Here is a 15,338-nt window from a genome sequence, read left to right as displayed (position 1 = left end):
TCCTGTTAGTGTAGGCAACTGACACCACAGGTCACTATAGTGGTGTATCTGTAAATGTAATATATCAGGCATAATACCTAGTATACGCAATAACGCATTTGGACAGGTTCCAAATAAGGGACACATCAACTATACACTAAACTATATATTTGTTTTTTGGGGGGGGTTTTCACCATAAATCTTTCATCTTTTCCCTTTTACCATCACATAGCATGTGTACCATCTTTATGACATGGCAAGTGTACAAGTTGAGTACCTTTCGGGTTAGGTCTGGTCATTCAGCTTAGGCATTAATTAGGAATCTTAGAATGAATGAATTGCGTTTAACAGGAGATTACCAACAGCTGTACTCCATATTTTTAACAGTGTCGCAATATTTTTTTTCAAGCTAATTTAAAACCATGTATGGCCATTTCACTCACACTTGTTCTTCATGTCTGTATCCAATATTTGTAATCATTGTATGTCTTTTGTCATTTTAAACAATGAGGAAGAGAAGAAAAACCAATCAATAAATGTTTAGAGAGACAAAATGAAACATGCAACATAAAACATTTTACACAAGGAACAATCAATAATCTATAATTGAGGACAAAATGCACAGTTGCCTAGAGCACATTTGTATTCCATGAAATCATTCAATGGACTCCTGGAATCTTGAACAATTTAACCACCCACCCATGTCACACCCTCTCCATCACATCAAAACTGACCTCATGCCTCAGGTAATTTAGAGACCTGAGGCTGTCGTTGCCTGACAGCCAGCAGAGCAGCAACTAACACTGATAGGCAGCAAATGGCACAATGCTGCAGCAAGCTGAAGCACTGACATGGAGGGTCACAAACCTCACATTTCATTAGGGGATGGCCGATCAATCCTAAATCCCAATCCAACGCCAAAATGTCCGCTGATAATCTAATGAAGGACACTGATATGCTATAATGAAATCCGCGAGGCAGTACTTAGCCTCTAATTCAATCTAGCCTATATGTATTTAGCATTTCTCAACCCAGCAGGCTGCATGTGATATGTTTGGAGGGACTGGAATAAAAACAAACTACTCTGATCCCATGTTTTATTTTGGTTGGCTCTTTTTATCCTAAATTCATTACTAGTTTGTTACCTCCAGAGGGGTTGTTGTTAGGATATGGAGACCTGTACTGTTACTGTTACATCTCCAACAACCACTAAAGCCAATGCATGACTACCACTGCTCTGACAGGAAGTCGCCAAAAATCCACCTTAGTACAATGGATAGTTTTGCTCCTGGCAAACTATCATGGCAGATACGAACTGTGGCTTCTGCAGGCTAAGTGGGGTGCATTTTAGCCAATCAATTATGTATGCAGTGGAATTATTGATGGTGAAAATGTAGTGGGTTACCTGCCGACAGCAGAGATGAGTGCTACGAGGGTTAACCAAGCTGAAAAGACCTGGATGCGTGTGCCGGACATGATTTTCCTAACATGTCTCGACCAAATATTGTGAAAACTTTGCTACAACTCACGAAGATGTACTTGAAGTTAGTAATCTCATATGATTGAGCAATAGCCAAAGAAACAGAATAATAACTGTGTGCAAATGTAAAAGAACAAGATCATGTTCAAGTAGAAAAAATTGAAAACTAAATCCTTGTGGTGGCAGCATATCAACAGTGGTAATTCCCAATTTTACATGAAAGAGCAAAATGTTTACTTTGGATGTTAGAATAGCATGTCCCAACCACAAGGCAGTTATGTGCTCCCAAATTCTCAAAGTTGGAATGTGGGAGAATTGTTAAAATTGTGTCAAATTAAATGATTCTATTGATTTACTATCAGCTAATAAATCATCATGGCTAATGTGCTAGCAAACAGTTGCCTGACCTGAAGCAACAGAAACATGCTTTTGGAGTCGAGTTTCTGTTCTGTTAAGTCAAACAATTGGCTCTTGTTTTGTTTCTGTTAACGGCAGAAAGCTCTCAGACATAGCATCCATGTTTCTGGTAGAGGTGGTGACTTTGATTGACAGGTGACACTTGGTAGGGGGCGGGGTTTCAGCAAACTCAGCGGGCACTCACCACAGTGTTTGGTAGCAGAGAAAGAGACTGATTTTTACACAACTTTGAAGCCTAATTTCATATATTTGGCGATTGTTTTAATCATTCAAATTTGGCAGGGTGGTTAACAACACACTTTTCTGTGGTATGTCAAACTCAGAACACATATTTATTCTTACTTTACACTTTACTTTAAGTGCATTCAAAATGAGAAGCATGGATAAATGCAGTCCATATGAGTACCCGGATGGTGCTCAAAACAGTCAAAAAGTTGAGTGTGGAAGTATGGACACTTCTCACCCTCAACGGTCGCCATCTTGGCATTTTCATCACATAAAAGCCATCAGTAGGTTTATTGGGTTCATTTAGCAAATGTAATGATTTGGTACCACAAACGATGACGCAAATGCTAACACTAGCTTGCTGACACTAGCTTGCTAACACTAGCTTGCTAAGTAGCTAATCGCCATTTCCAGTATGTGGGTAATTGATTAGAGACAAAGCTAACCTGTCAAATAGATACACATTGTACTAACATAAGTCTGGGATGTCTGGTGTTTGAGGTAGCATCCAGTGGGTTAATCAATGATGAGTTGTTTTTTTTTTTTTTTTTGGTTGTTGCTGAAAACAGATGCCTGCGGTTGCTGGAAACAACACTAATGAGAAAGTTGTTGGCCCAGACCACCAAATGCAAAAGAGGCTTAAAAGCTAAAAAGCTCTGTAGAGCTGAGGGGAGCTGCAGAGTTAGGTGATAATTCTCTTTTTGTCAATATAACAGTGAAACAATCCATTGTTTACATACAAATATTGGAGTAAGCTCTAGCTCTAAACCTTTCCCTCAGGATGGAAGCAGGTCACCTTGAAAACTGAGTTGTTAAACTGGTTATAGTAGAAAAGAAGGAATAACGCCGAAAATAATTTAATGGGATTAGCACATTTTTATATAATTTCTTCTGGAAGGTTTCCATAGCATTGCACTTGATTGTAAATGTGAAAAGTGATGGATGAAATAGCTGCCTAAAGAATTAAAAAGTTCAAACTCTGCTTACTTCCTCACGTCCGCACAGCTGCTCAATCACTGAGAGAAAATGGTATGAATGTTGGACTCAGTTTCGTACACTTACAGAAAATTTCAGACACAGTTTCCCCAATCCGGAAAGGAAACAGTAGATTTCCATATAAGGGACTTAAACTTCAAGTCAATCACTACAAAAACACAACATAAGTCCCTAAGCCTTTTAGTGTAAGGAAAACAAAGATATAAAACGAGGCAATCACAGTCACAATCTCTCAAGCATTTTCTTCTACAGTTCAGTCCAGATAGCATCAGATTTCTTTCAGCAAATCAACACAGCCAGCTATGAGTCAGACCACAACAACTGAACTGTAGGTGTCACGTCACTGATTGACAGATAATGTCTGTCATGTCTGATTGGCACAGACTAACTAAATGTCACTGTAATGCTGGTCAAGGTAAAGGTCTAACCTGAGAGAGCCACTCCTCGTCGTCCTGTCCGCTTTGGTCAGACGCCAGGCTGTCTGATGACTCGTGACGTGTGATTGGCCCTGGACTCCCCGGGGGCATTGCTGAGAGAACACACACAAATAAACAAAAATAAATAAATAAAAAAACTAATAACTATGCTGACATTGACATTTCCAAGCTGAAAATAGCCAATAATTCATAAGAGATCATCACATTTGCCAATTCTCTTACATACAAGAATCTGTAGAATGAAAGCAACCATCGCCTTTAGCATAATGATATTCTTGTAAAGGGGAAAAGCACATTACGGTAGCTAGCAGAGAGGGCTATCAGTAAGTCAAATCTGAATCACATATTACTATTAACTATTTACCATTAACACATTTACAGCTTGTGAGAGAAAATTAGCCTGATAATTCACCTGTGATTAAGAAGAATTACTTTAAATTTTATGCATAACTGAATCAGATTGAATAATATCAATATATCAAAAATCAATATCAAAAAAGTATAAGAGAGAGATGGTAAAACGGGGGAAAAAATCATGTGCATATTTCTCTCATATGGGCATATGGGTGCGTGCCAGTGTGTGTGAAGAAGCAAGTGTACAGTACAGTGTGTGTGTGTGTGTGTGTGTGTGTGTGTGTGTGTGTGTGTGTGTGTGTGTTAGAGAGAGTGACAGAGAGAGCGCGCCAGAGACAGATGGGGCTCTTGCAGGCTTGAATAAGCAGGCGTGGAGAATGAGGCCTAATGTGTAGAATCAGTCCTTTCTCTGTCTCCCACCTCGGGGATGGGGGTTTGTTTAACACAGGAATGGCTAATAAACTTGTCAAGTTCACATCTGGAGCACAGGAGGCGCTCCCGTCTTTATCCGCACACTCGCATATGCCAGGTGTTCACGCACCCCCTCCCGCCCCCTGAACGGAGGCAGTTCAGTGTTTGACACCTCTTTAACTAATGTCGTGTGACCCCCCCCTCCACTACCCAGCACCCCAACTCACACATTATGGACTATGCATATTTCTTACACCTGCTTCTGGAGTAGTGTTTGGTGTGTGTACAGTATGTATAATGAAAATGGAAAAAAAGAAAGTGATGTTTGGAGGGATTAGATTCTTAAATGTTCTATTAATCAGATAGGAATTATCTTCAAAATACCTTCACACCTGCTCTTTGACTGGACACTAGAATAACATTAATTTCAACATAAAAAGTAGAAATACAAAAAAAAAAAAAAAAGCTAAATATAATTTTGTGCATGTGCTGTACATGTTTTAATCATTTTGATGCATTCAATTCATTGAATCATTCTGATCACGTGTTTTCATATCAGGAATACAGTTAAATACAAACAACTAGAGCTTAAGCTAATAAATATGTTTCTAATCAGTTAATATCTAGATTAATTCTTTCAAAAACTCAAACTGTTGAGACATGCTTGGTGAGTCTGATCAAAAAATATTAATGTTATAACAAAAATAAATAAATGCAGCATAGTTGAGAATCTTGAACCATTCAATGCTGTATTCTTCATATTCTATAAAAATTGACAGTGAATGTTTCAATAAATAAATAGAATACATTTATTAATGACTGATAGGAAAAATATGGAAGTGAATTGGTCTAATCAGGAGCCAGAATATGAACAGTATGTAAGGGTTAAAGAGCCCTGCCAAATATATTACGTCATCAATATAAATTGATATCTACTGAAATGTGTTTTTTAATATAAAAGTTTACCTTGCAATTACATCTATTGCATCCGTTAAAAGGTGTGCTTTACTGAATGGTCCATTCTCAGTGTATGCACCACATCACATACTGAACCATGATTCGCTCCAAATTAGTTGTGATGTCATAATCCGTGCTCATAGGTACACAAACATATTTTACAAGGGGGGGGGGGGGGGGACTTTGAACCACTCAATTATCAAACTGACCTTTAAATGTATGTGAATCTACCATTTGCTGTAGTGAAACGTGCACTACAATGATAACAGATGTTACAGTATTTCTGAGTTGTAACAATGTAATTTTTAACCTTTACCCTTACACAACAGAAGTACTATTTTCAATCAATGGTGGTACTCAACTATTGAATGACAACATGAAAATGACTATTTATTCATTTATATGGCTGATGTGCCATTGTTAAATAACAATAATAATAATAATTGTAAGCAACAGAAAGGACTTCCATTCCCCTCCATTGTACTGAGAGGAGGCTGAAATCCATGAATGGCTTAATAGCACTGGTAAGTAAATATGTTTCTATGTTGTTACTTTTTTTTTCTTTTTTTGGAAATTTTGAAGATCTGGAGAGCTGACCCTTTAATGACCCATAACATGGAGAGAGAGAGAGAGAGAGAGAGAGAGAGAGAGAGAGAGAGAGAGAGAGAGAGAGAGAGAGTGAGAGAGAGAGAGAGAGAGAGAGAAATAAAGAGAAGGGAAGGTTTCTCATGTCAAATGGAAGAGAGAAGAACAAAGCCTGTGTTGTGTTACTTATTAAACAAAATCACGACTCCTCTATTTCCTACCCTTTCTTTCACTCCCACTGCCTCTCTCTCTTTCTCTCTCTCTCTCCTTTTGCTCTCTGACCCTTGGGGCCAATAGCTGTTCCCTAATTAATTATTGATGTTCTGAAGCAGTTGGTGAACTGGCTAGATCAGGTTTCCTGTAGGAGGGGCGGGGGCTTTCAATGGCCAGAGTCACGGGCCAGGCTCCGGTGAGGGGAGCTAGTGGTCATCCCCATGGGTCAAGCAAGAGACAGTCCTCTGTGTGTGTGTGTGTGTGTATGTGTGTGTGCGTGTGTGTGTGTGTGTGTGTGTGTGTGTGTGTGTGTGCGTGTGTGTGTGTGCGTGCGTGTCTGCGTGTGTTAGTGTGCATGTCAGGAGCCAGACTGACCCCGGCTGTTCCAGTCATATCTACCCATCTTAGTGTCCGGCTAGTCAGCCACTCGGCCTTCTGCTTTTACAACACTCATTACAGGCTCTTAAGAGACAGAACGTCAATGCAATTTCACAGACAGCACATTTTTTATGTGCAAACGTATTGTACCACACTCAAGAAAGGAGTCTGAATGTATGGCTGTATGCACATTAGAAATGACTCTGTTTTGTTATTGGTAGAAGTAAAGAAAGATCAGAATAAGTGAGTATAGCGTAGTGTCAAGACTTGGAAATGACCAAATAATGGAACAGGATATACATAATTCAGCAGTATAAATCTAGATTAACTTCTCCACAATTATGTCACGATGTGCACATAAATATGCATTATTGGATTGCAAATATTAAGAAGTTTGTTGCTTCAGGTATCGTGAGGAAGATGAGACACAAAAACAGAAATACAACATTAATATTATATACTACCAGAAATGTATGCTTGTCAATGGTACAAATATATATTCTATATATTCTGTTTGCTGATGGAAAAATTGTTGATTCAGCTTTTTTTAGAGAATAATTAGTTCATCCTTCTCAGAAAGAAGTCTCAGAAATGAAGTCCATTGACATATACTATCAAGATATCATGATATACCACAATCATAATCAATCAATATTATCTAACATCTCTGGGTATATTTGCCCATCGCAAATCAATCAGGAAAATTGCTGTAAAATATTTCATTTCCAGGCTGATCCAAAAACAGACATCCTCATATGGTTAATTTATCCATGAACTGTTGCAACTACTTTAGAAAAATATACATCAGTTCAGATCAGTTCTACTCATTTGAACTTTTTGATTATAAAATTTAAAGAGCAGTGAGCTTCATATTTTGGGTTAATTATTTTGTCAACAACAATGGGTGTTCCTGTAAGAGTATAGTGATATACAACCTACATTACATTATATATTCTAAATGGTGTCAGAATGTAAACTATTAGAAAGAGCTGGCTATGTATTTGTTTTAAGATTTTTGTATGGCCAACATGGAGGAAAAATAATACTGAAGCTGCCAATCAATCAGCTAGAGCTCTTACTCACAAACCATTAGCTTGTGATGGTTGATGTCAAAGATAAGCTGTATAATACACTGTACTAGATAAAAGACGTGATTTCCAGCCAACGTACAATAATGCCTGAATTCCAATTTGTTTTTTTGGGTGGTTCCTTTAATAAACACCCTGATGATTATGTGCTTGCATACCCACATAACCAGAAAACCAATCTCCTCTACACTGTCGTGGAACAGAGTTGTCAGTGTCTCAGTCTTTATTGACTGTGGAGAGAGTGGTGTTTTGCTGTGCTGAGGGCTGGTAGCCAGTGGCCTGTTAGCCAGAGCAGTGAAGCAGGGAGTCAGAACAAGAACAAAGGCTGCCTAGGTATTGATGTAGTCCGACCTCCCGGGGCCTGGGGCCAGGGGCCGGACAGGCCGATCTCCAGGGATAGATAAGGGGCTAACAATCTGATAGATCTGGGGAGCTGGCTGCACAGTGGACAGAGGATAGCCGTCTTGTTTGAGACCATCTGCTCTGTTCACCTTTATCTCTTTCATTGGTGTTTTTAAAGGTTCATCATTTTGTTAGTCAATTATTTTCTCTTCTCTTCTACTTTGACCCGCTGCTTGGTCGTCAGACGTTTCACTTGTAAGCATCCCGCTCGACTGCTCCACCTGTCTCTCTTCTCACTTTCCTCTCTTCTCACTTTCCTCTTTTGAGTAGTACCCTGGCAGATAGGTGCTGGCAAACTGTCAGATTGGGATAGCTTAGTCATTATATATCATTCAAGGCATATTTGACTGACAGTTCCTTCATTCAGCCAGCACTACACTTACCCCATCCTTTCTCTGCCTCTCTTTGATTACTGACCCAGTCATGGCGCCATGGCTTCTCTTTACCAAACGCCTGATGCTCCAAAGCCTTCACTCCGGCCTCTCTCTCTCTCTCTGAGCAATTAGATCTATTGACGAGGCAACTGTGGCTGGCCTGTCATGGGCCTCAAAGTCCCAAGAGAGAAGCCGGGGAAAGCCAGTCAGTCAGTCTCCACAATTAGCACATTATATGACAGGTAGGGAGGAGAGGTCCACGGCCAAAAAGCATAGCGTCCCTTTGCTGCTATCATCGCCACACTCAAAGGAGCCATCCAGAAATCCAGGTGGTAAATTATTCACCGGCTTGTTTGCTTGAGAGCAACTTTGCGGCGAGGGAAAGAGGTGTCGGAAAACATACTGCAGACAACTAGATAAATATCCACCCGAAAAAAAAGCATATGTGGAAAAAAAATTGATGCAAAGAAAAAGTCTGAATGCAACTAAAGATGGTGTGGAAACCTCACATCCATCAAAGTACGGGCACTGTTTTTACAGGGATTAGAGCAGTCATTCTGTTATTACCCAGCTCTAACACCTTTGGGTGATTGATAAAGGATCCTTTTACATTTACTCGGCTAATCGACTAATGGCAAGCCCTTAGAAAAACCAGAGCATTCCTGTCATTCCACCTCATCCCAAATGAAGGATTCCCCAAACACTAAAAACTTGGCTTGAGTCTACTTTTATTAAGCTGGATCGTACTACAGCGTCTCCTCTGTTTGTGCGTATACTGTATAATGTGTGTCTCTTTTTTCCCTTATCTCTCCAAGGCACCGCTGCTCGTTGCCTTCCTCTGCAGAGGCTGAGTGCTGCCAGTAGCTGCTACAGATGGACAGGTGGAGATAGTGACCATGAAGTGGCGCCACCGCTGCCTTTTATCATCCCGTCCTGGAGGCTCCGGTCTGGCCTGACCCCAGCCCTTCCTATTTCTTTCCCTGCATACTGCATTTTTAATCAGCCTGGGTCATCCAATATAGAGCCACGAGACTGGAGACCATGGCCTGTCAATCAAGCACTGCCACCTCTTCGCCTTGCACCACCTTTCTAGAGACATACTCTGGTTGGTAGACAATTAGCTACAGCGGGTATTTATGGAGAGTTCTTTTCCTTATTCTTTGCCAGTTTTCAGTCCTTTCTTGTTTCTTGGAAAAATTCTGTTATTGGAATCATCTCATTTCCCCCGTCTGGCTATCTGTTCACTCTTGCGACGGTTATATAGGCGATGTAAATTAGACCAACATTGCACAATATGTTCTGCACATAAGAACTGTCTGTCTGTTCCAGTTTACGATGCAACGGCCTGATCTTTATGCTCAGAAAAAGGCGGCTGGACAAGAGGCGTATGGCTGTGTTGTAATTCATCCTAAGGTCAAATCGACTCTTTCTCCTGGATCACTTCTCTGTTGCGCTGCCAAGCCCTGGAGGAAACGGCAGAGGAGAGGGCTGGCAAGGGGACCCATGCTGAGAAACAGGATGCTGAGAGTCTTTGCGCTCGGTTGCAAAGCGCAGAAATGGAAGGTGGCACTCCAAGATCAACTCAGTCGGCGGTGGTTGTGGTGGTGTATAGGACGCTGGCCCGGAGGGAAAATGGCAGGAGCACAAGAAGTGGGTTGAGGGCCGAACAATTATGTTTATAGCATCTTGGCCTTGCGTTGGTTCACACTTGGTTGGTTTGGAGAATAAAGAGACACGGCGGTGATATCTGGCTATTACTAATTGGATGTAAATGTTAATGCAATGAATCTCTCTCATTATGCAGCCAGTTCCACTGCCCATGCTGGCAGAGAGAATGGTGGAATGAGCTGACGCCTGTGCCCGTCACTCCAAAGCGCCCTCATTGCTCTGACACTAGGAGAGACCATTAGCACTAATTTGAGAAAATATCCTACCAGTTAGACCTGGAGCACTGCAGAAGTCAACAGAGACGAGTACAGAGATTAGGGTAAACACAGCTACTACTTACCCTGGAGGGCTACAAGAGCTAATTACAGATTTTGTGTGTTTATAATTATGGAGTCAGCTCAAAACGCCAGTCTATTCCAGGGGGTGGACTGATTCTGTGTGTGGCCATCCGTGTGCACTCTGCGCATTGGCGATTTGGCCTTTGAGACGGCAACCTAAAGAGCTCATTGCTCTGTACTTGTTATTGAATTAGAGTGAGTTGTGGGTGTCAGCTAATTGGTCTGAGTGTGGCATCTTATAGCATTGTGCTAGCATGCTCCAAAGCAGCCGTGCAGCGTGGTTGGAAAAAGGATAGATTTAAGGTGCAGCGCCTAACAGAAGAACTCTGCTTGTTTCTGACAGGCCTCAGTGGATATGACATGGTAGAAATATCTTTCTCTTAAGACTTTGAGAAAGGAAATGTTATGGCTGCTGACTGGAAAGGTCTCTTCTCAGCATGTGGCACCAATAAGAGGCTGCGGACTGGCTTTCAAGAGTCAACATGGAAAATCAGCAGGGAATAGGGGTCACCCCCTTAACTAATGATGCATATGGTACATACAGAAAACATACATGGTTGTGTGAGCCTGTGCTACCAAAACATACACAGACCTATATTTTATGATGCATGCATGTAATGACACATCCACATCAAATACATCAAAACCATTCATATAATTGGAGTTTAACTTTTGTAGCACATTTATGTATCTTTTGAAAATAAAATAACTCAACAACTAGATAACTTAATAAACCATAGTGTATGAGGCCTAAGGAGTATAAGGAGTAAAAGAAAAGAGAGAGTAGTAAACAGCTCTTTAACATGGTGTGCTTGGGGTTCATATTCAAAGAAAAAGCTACTTGTGAGAATAATGCCCGAAAATACTAAAAATAAATCTAATAATAACATTTAAGAAAAAACACATTGAGCAAATGTGGTGAATTGATGTGGAAGAAAGTAAAAATTAGAAAAAATATCATAGCTTGAAGCCTGAAATTTCCACACCAGAAAAATTTGATCATCAGTTGGTTCCACACTGTCTGCATCTAAATCTTGCATTATTATCATTTAAGATTCTACCATATTTTTGACAATAATCTTTACAGCCACACTGTGTATAATTTGTTCTGTAATTGTAGTTTCTTTCAAATGATTGTGTCTTACCTGTTTGTTTGTTTATGTGCTGTTTGCAGGCACTGATTTTCTGTGACTCTGGCTCCTGTTTGTTTGGTTGCGAGCAGCAGTGTACATAACTGTCTTATGAAGTGTCTTTTAATAATGCCGTTGGTTTGACACCAAAGTTGGACATTTTTTATTATTATTAGGGTTATTATTATTATTATTATCATTAATTATTATTATTATTATTGTTTTAGTCTGTACTATGATCACAAAAGACAGGTCCAATGTATCTTAAGTACTTGTGTAAGTCCTTTTATTGTGTGTATATAGAACTTCTCAGGACCCCGATGAACTGTGATATGCACTTGTTACTGTACTATCACAGTCCACACAACTTGACTGTGGATGGACATCTATGAATACAAAGAAAAAAGGTTTGTATAGCCCTTACCAGCCAGTAGATACTGGTAGTACTGCACCAGGTCAGAGGCCAACACCAGGGGATGGTTGGAGTTGAAGGGTGGCTGCAGCTCATTCCACTGTGGAGTTCTGTACCAAACACAGATGAGCAATGAGACTGACTATCACTGACGACTTTTTCAAGGATCAAGTAGAAAATGTACAAATGAACACAACGTTACCTGGCTAGAGTCCAGCAGGCTCTTGGGCAGGTGCTGAGCTCCATAGGTGTATCATCGCTTATCTTTTGAGCGGTACTTATTGGCCGAGGCTCTAGAACATGCTCCACCAAGTTACCGTAGCAACTGAGGATGTACAGTGAGTCGACCACTGACTGCCTAGACTGATCTGGGAGGAGGATGGAGAATTAATGATGACTGTTAAAAACGAATTATAATGAAATGCATTCTTTTAAAAATTGTGGGAAAAAATGGTAGAAGCCTTCAAAGATGTCTTCACCGTCAAGAATTGGGTGCGTGACTGTGATCTAACCTTTATCTCTTTTTATGTTGGGGTTGGTGATGAACCAAGACCGAGATGAGGCAAAGATGGCAGCCACACAGAACTCCCCCCCACTGGACTTGCTTGGTGAGATCTGAGGGGGCGGCTTAGCTTTGCTTCAAGAGGAGAGAAAAAAAAAAAAAAAAAAGAGTACAAAGTTGAGACAAATTGAAAACTGTGGAACAGTGTATGGGGTCTCAAAGGTGCTCCCTGTAGTGTTTCTACAACTCAACATGTCACTCTCACATGAATTATGATAGACTAGTGTACCGTAATCAAATGAGACCATGAAGGAGAAAATCAATAACAAGCTAATGTCAAATTACTCATTTGTCAGAATTAAGACCACATTTCCCATGTTGCCATGCTGTGTCCTGCCCAGTTACCCCTTTTCGGTGACTTGATGCACTGAATTAGACAACTCTATCATCATGTTCCATAACCTTAGTTCCATCTGAAATTAGGGTTAGGGTTGAATCCAATGCAACACAATGTAAACCTATTACAGTTTACTCAACAAAGGTCTCATTTGTATATAGTTATTGTTTTAATGTTTCTGAAAGTATGTGCTAAATTTATTGAAGTTTAAACACACTATGAAGCACCTTTAAGACCAATATTTGAATTTGTAATGCTCGCTCCATTAACGATAACAGCCAGAACATAAGTCGATTCAGAGCAAGTGACAATATTGAATGACTTTAACGAAACATAACAACCTTGGAGGCAAGTATATGAAAATTACACAGCGACATATTTCAACACTAAACACAAACTTTATAAAAGTGCTTTGCATGCAAGGGGCTAAGCAAGGGAAAAATTGAAATGCCTGCAAATAAAACATCCACCTCAATAGCAGAAAATGGAGGAAAAAAAAAGGTTTTCGTCGACACATTTGGATTAGGATGGAAAGTATGTGAAATATTTAGAAAATAATCAAATTCAGGTCAAAACTTAAAAGATATGCCTTACAGAACATCCATGTTCTTGATAACTCCCTATAAAATTCAACCAACAGTCCACATCATCCTCCAGTCTGTAATGGATGGTATATATGTACGAGTATCCGTGTAGGAGAAACAGTTAAGTATGTTCTTGTCTCGGCTTGACAATGCATCCATACCAATACTGGCACTGCAGCAAATACACAGGATTTTTCATTCATTTCAGGAAGCTGTAGTAGCATGGCCTACCACTACAAAAGGCTTCAGTAAAAAAACGTTAACTCCCTGCATTGTCTTGTAAAATTCAGGGATGCACAAATCCAACTTGTTCTCGCCAGTTACCAATTACAATACCTCAATTCCAAGTACATACAGTCAAGCCCGAAATTATTCATACCCCTGGCAAATTTTTGACTTTTTTTGACATGCCACTTTTTGTTCAAATGTCAAACATGACTGACAAATTTTTTTTTTTCCACAATGATGCCTCTTGTACATTGTCTTATTGTCTTCTGGAAGACGCCTGTGTCATTTCCGGTCAAAGAAACAACTTAAAGTTAAATTTTGACTTAAAGTAGCTTTAAGTCAAAATTTGCCAGGGGTATGAATAATTTCGGGCTTGACTGTACATGCCAATACAGTGTCAGTCTATTTTTCCCAAAATATAAATCTGTATACCTCACTACATTCAGCCCATTGGGATCATAAAAACAGAATTGGTGGTCTGGACACTGAATTTTATGACACATTGTTACGCGTGACCAAACGGGGTGTTCAGATACGCAAAACGCAAAAAAAAGCACAACCTTTAGCTTAAGTTGTTACAGTGTGTACAAGTTAGCCACCTGAACTTGTCTCAATGCTCCTATAGCATTAGACCCCAAGTTTATCATCACCAGAAACTACTGAATAATGTTACAACTGGTCGTAGACTGTGTATTTCAGTACACTTTTACAGAAATGTATTACTTCAAGTACATCTTTACCTGTTTTGAAAGACTTGCTAGTCATTTAAACTTATAGAGCTTGTAAAGACCTTTAAGACACAGTGGATGCCCATGACCTAAAGAAAACTTTATATGTATAACAAAAGTTATCACTCAGTGGAATAAGCACCTCGCAATGGCAACATCAAAGCTGCCTTCCGTGGCTGTCTCACTTTGTGTTAGCCATAGGAGAGAATTTATTGGGAGTTATTGGATTATTCAGCATGTCAGGACTGTTTGAAAGGAAACGGACACAGAAAGGGTTTTCAGCTGCAATGGAGCTCCCCATATGGAAATGATCAGAGAACAGTAGCTAGGTCTGGTATTATTGTCCAGCCTTATAACCAACCTGGACAGTAAAATTCAGTCACAGCAGATCAGGCATGAGGTGGGTGAAAAGTTTGAAGACCCATGGTGGTGTCACACACTGCCTGAGGGGTGCTCAACTTTGACCTTTGGGAACCACGCTGGTATGGAGGTAACGCACTTAGTACTTCTGTCTACTCTTAATTATTGGGGGGGGGGGGGGGGGGGGGCTAAAAAAGACAGAGAAACCGATGAAGTAAGGTGAAAAAATGTGTTATTCTGCATTGTCATTTAGACTCATTAAAGCCGGTGTTATATATTTGTATTGGTTTATGTGAAACTAAAAACGAATGACCAGGGATGCTGCGATTACATAACATGTGCGGTAACCACTTGGCTACCAAAGCACTCCAACATGTTTTGTTCTTTCTATAGTTGGTTTGTGTGTATGGCATGCTGTGGTTCTAGCGATCTCTGAAAAGGGTAAGTTGTTTTAAAAGTGGATGGATATTCATGAAAATAAATAAAACATGTCAGCTTGAAAAGCGAACATTTGTACATTTATAGCAACGCATCAAATTGTATATCTGTTTTAGTACGAAGTATCCACTGAAGTTCAGTGTAATGCATTGATGTTTTAAGCATTGACTAGCAATTTTAATTTTTACTTTATTTTATTTTGCAGACAGATGTGTTAACATGAAATCTCACATGCTAGCAAGGACAGCTATTAAAAA

General features: G+C 39.9%; 1 protein-coding gene across 1 annotated transcript in view; it reads right to left on the bottom strand.

Annotated features, from left to right (window-relative positions):
• bcas3 (BCAS3 microtubule associated cell migration factor) overlaps nucleotides 1–15,338 on the bottom strand; it is a 359,279-nt gene that overhangs the window by 233,977 nt on the left and 109,964 nt on the right. Inside the window, exons 17-20 of the mRNA XM_053321422.1 lie at nucleotides 12,357–12,481; nucleotides 12,047–12,212; nucleotides 11,857–11,954; nucleotides 3,526–3,626 (exon numbers count right to left, since the gene is read on the bottom strand). Of these exons, the coding sequence (XP_053177397.1) occupies nucleotides 3,526–3,626; nucleotides 11,857–11,954; nucleotides 12,047–12,212; nucleotides 12,357–12,481 (490 nt within the window). The remainder of the gene's footprint in view (nucleotides 1–3,525; nucleotides 3,627–11,856; nucleotides 11,955–12,046; nucleotides 12,213–12,356; nucleotides 12,482–15,338) is intronic.

Source organism: Scomber japonicus, chromosome 6 (genome assembly GCF_027409825.1).
Source record: "Scomber japonicus isolate fScoJap1 chromosome 6, fScoJap1.pri, whole genome shotgun sequence".
NCBI classification, from domain to species: Eukaryota; Metazoa; Chordata; class Actinopteri; order Scombriformes; family Scombridae; genus Scomber; species Scomber japonicus.
This window is presented reverse-complemented; position numbering and strand designations above follow the sequence as displayed.